The sequence below is a fragment of the Meleagris gallopavo genome, unplaced genomic scaffold (genome assembly GCF_000146605.3).
Source record: "Meleagris gallopavo isolate NT-WF06-2002-E0010 breed Aviagen turkey brand Nicholas breeding stock unplaced genomic scaffold, Turkey_5.1 ChrUn_random_7180001955912, whole genome shotgun sequence".
Lineage (NCBI taxonomy): Eukaryota > Metazoa > Chordata > Aves > Galliformes > Phasianidae > Meleagris > Meleagris gallopavo.
Window position 1 is genome coordinate 1 of NW_011216546.1, and position 578 is coordinate 578.

Consider the following 578-nt stretch of genomic DNA (forward strand, 5'->3'; position numbering starts at 1 on the left):
AAACTGGGTTGTCCAGGAGTGTACATGGAGACGAGTTCCAGGTCAGGGTCTCCTTTGTCACTTTTCATTCCTCTCAAGCCACAGACATCGGTCTCTTCTCGAAGAGGATGTTGACCTCCAGGTCTCTGCGTGCACAGAGGAAGCAGCGCTGCCAGGGGAGAGCTGAGGGCCCCTTCCCCAGAGCTCCGCCTCCAACAGACACACCCCCTCCCTCACTGCGGTTCTGGCACGGCCAAGGAAGCTCCCTGCACCACGGTGTCCTGCACAGCACAGAGGTACAAGGCGCTGTCAGACAGCTCGACTTCTGCCAGCCGCAGGAGGCTGTATTTCTCGGTGGTGTTCAGCCACGTGGTGAAACGGCCGTTCTGCTTGGAGCCTGCAGCTGCCTGATATGTGACCAGCTGGGGAGCTTGGCCTTTCTTCTGCTGGTACCAAAACAAGCCATAAAAGTTAGCTGCCTGGTATGTGCAGGTGGTCTGGAAGGTGTTTCTCTCCTCCACTGTGACCTGTCCTTCTTGCTGGCTGACAATGGTCTGCCCCATGGCATCTGCAAGAAGAAAGCAAAGGTGAGCAGCTCT

At 56.9% G+C, this 578-nt stretch overlaps 1 gene segment (V, D, J or C); it reads right to left on the bottom strand.

Moving 5' to 3' along the window:
• Positions 1 to 6: 6 nt before the first annotated feature.
• LOC104917124 lies at positions 7 to 571 on the bottom strand. The segment is given in 1 exon segment: positions 7 to 571. A coding segment is annotated over 1 exon segment (330 nt).
• Between the last annotated feature and the right edge of the window lie 7 nt (positions 572 to 578).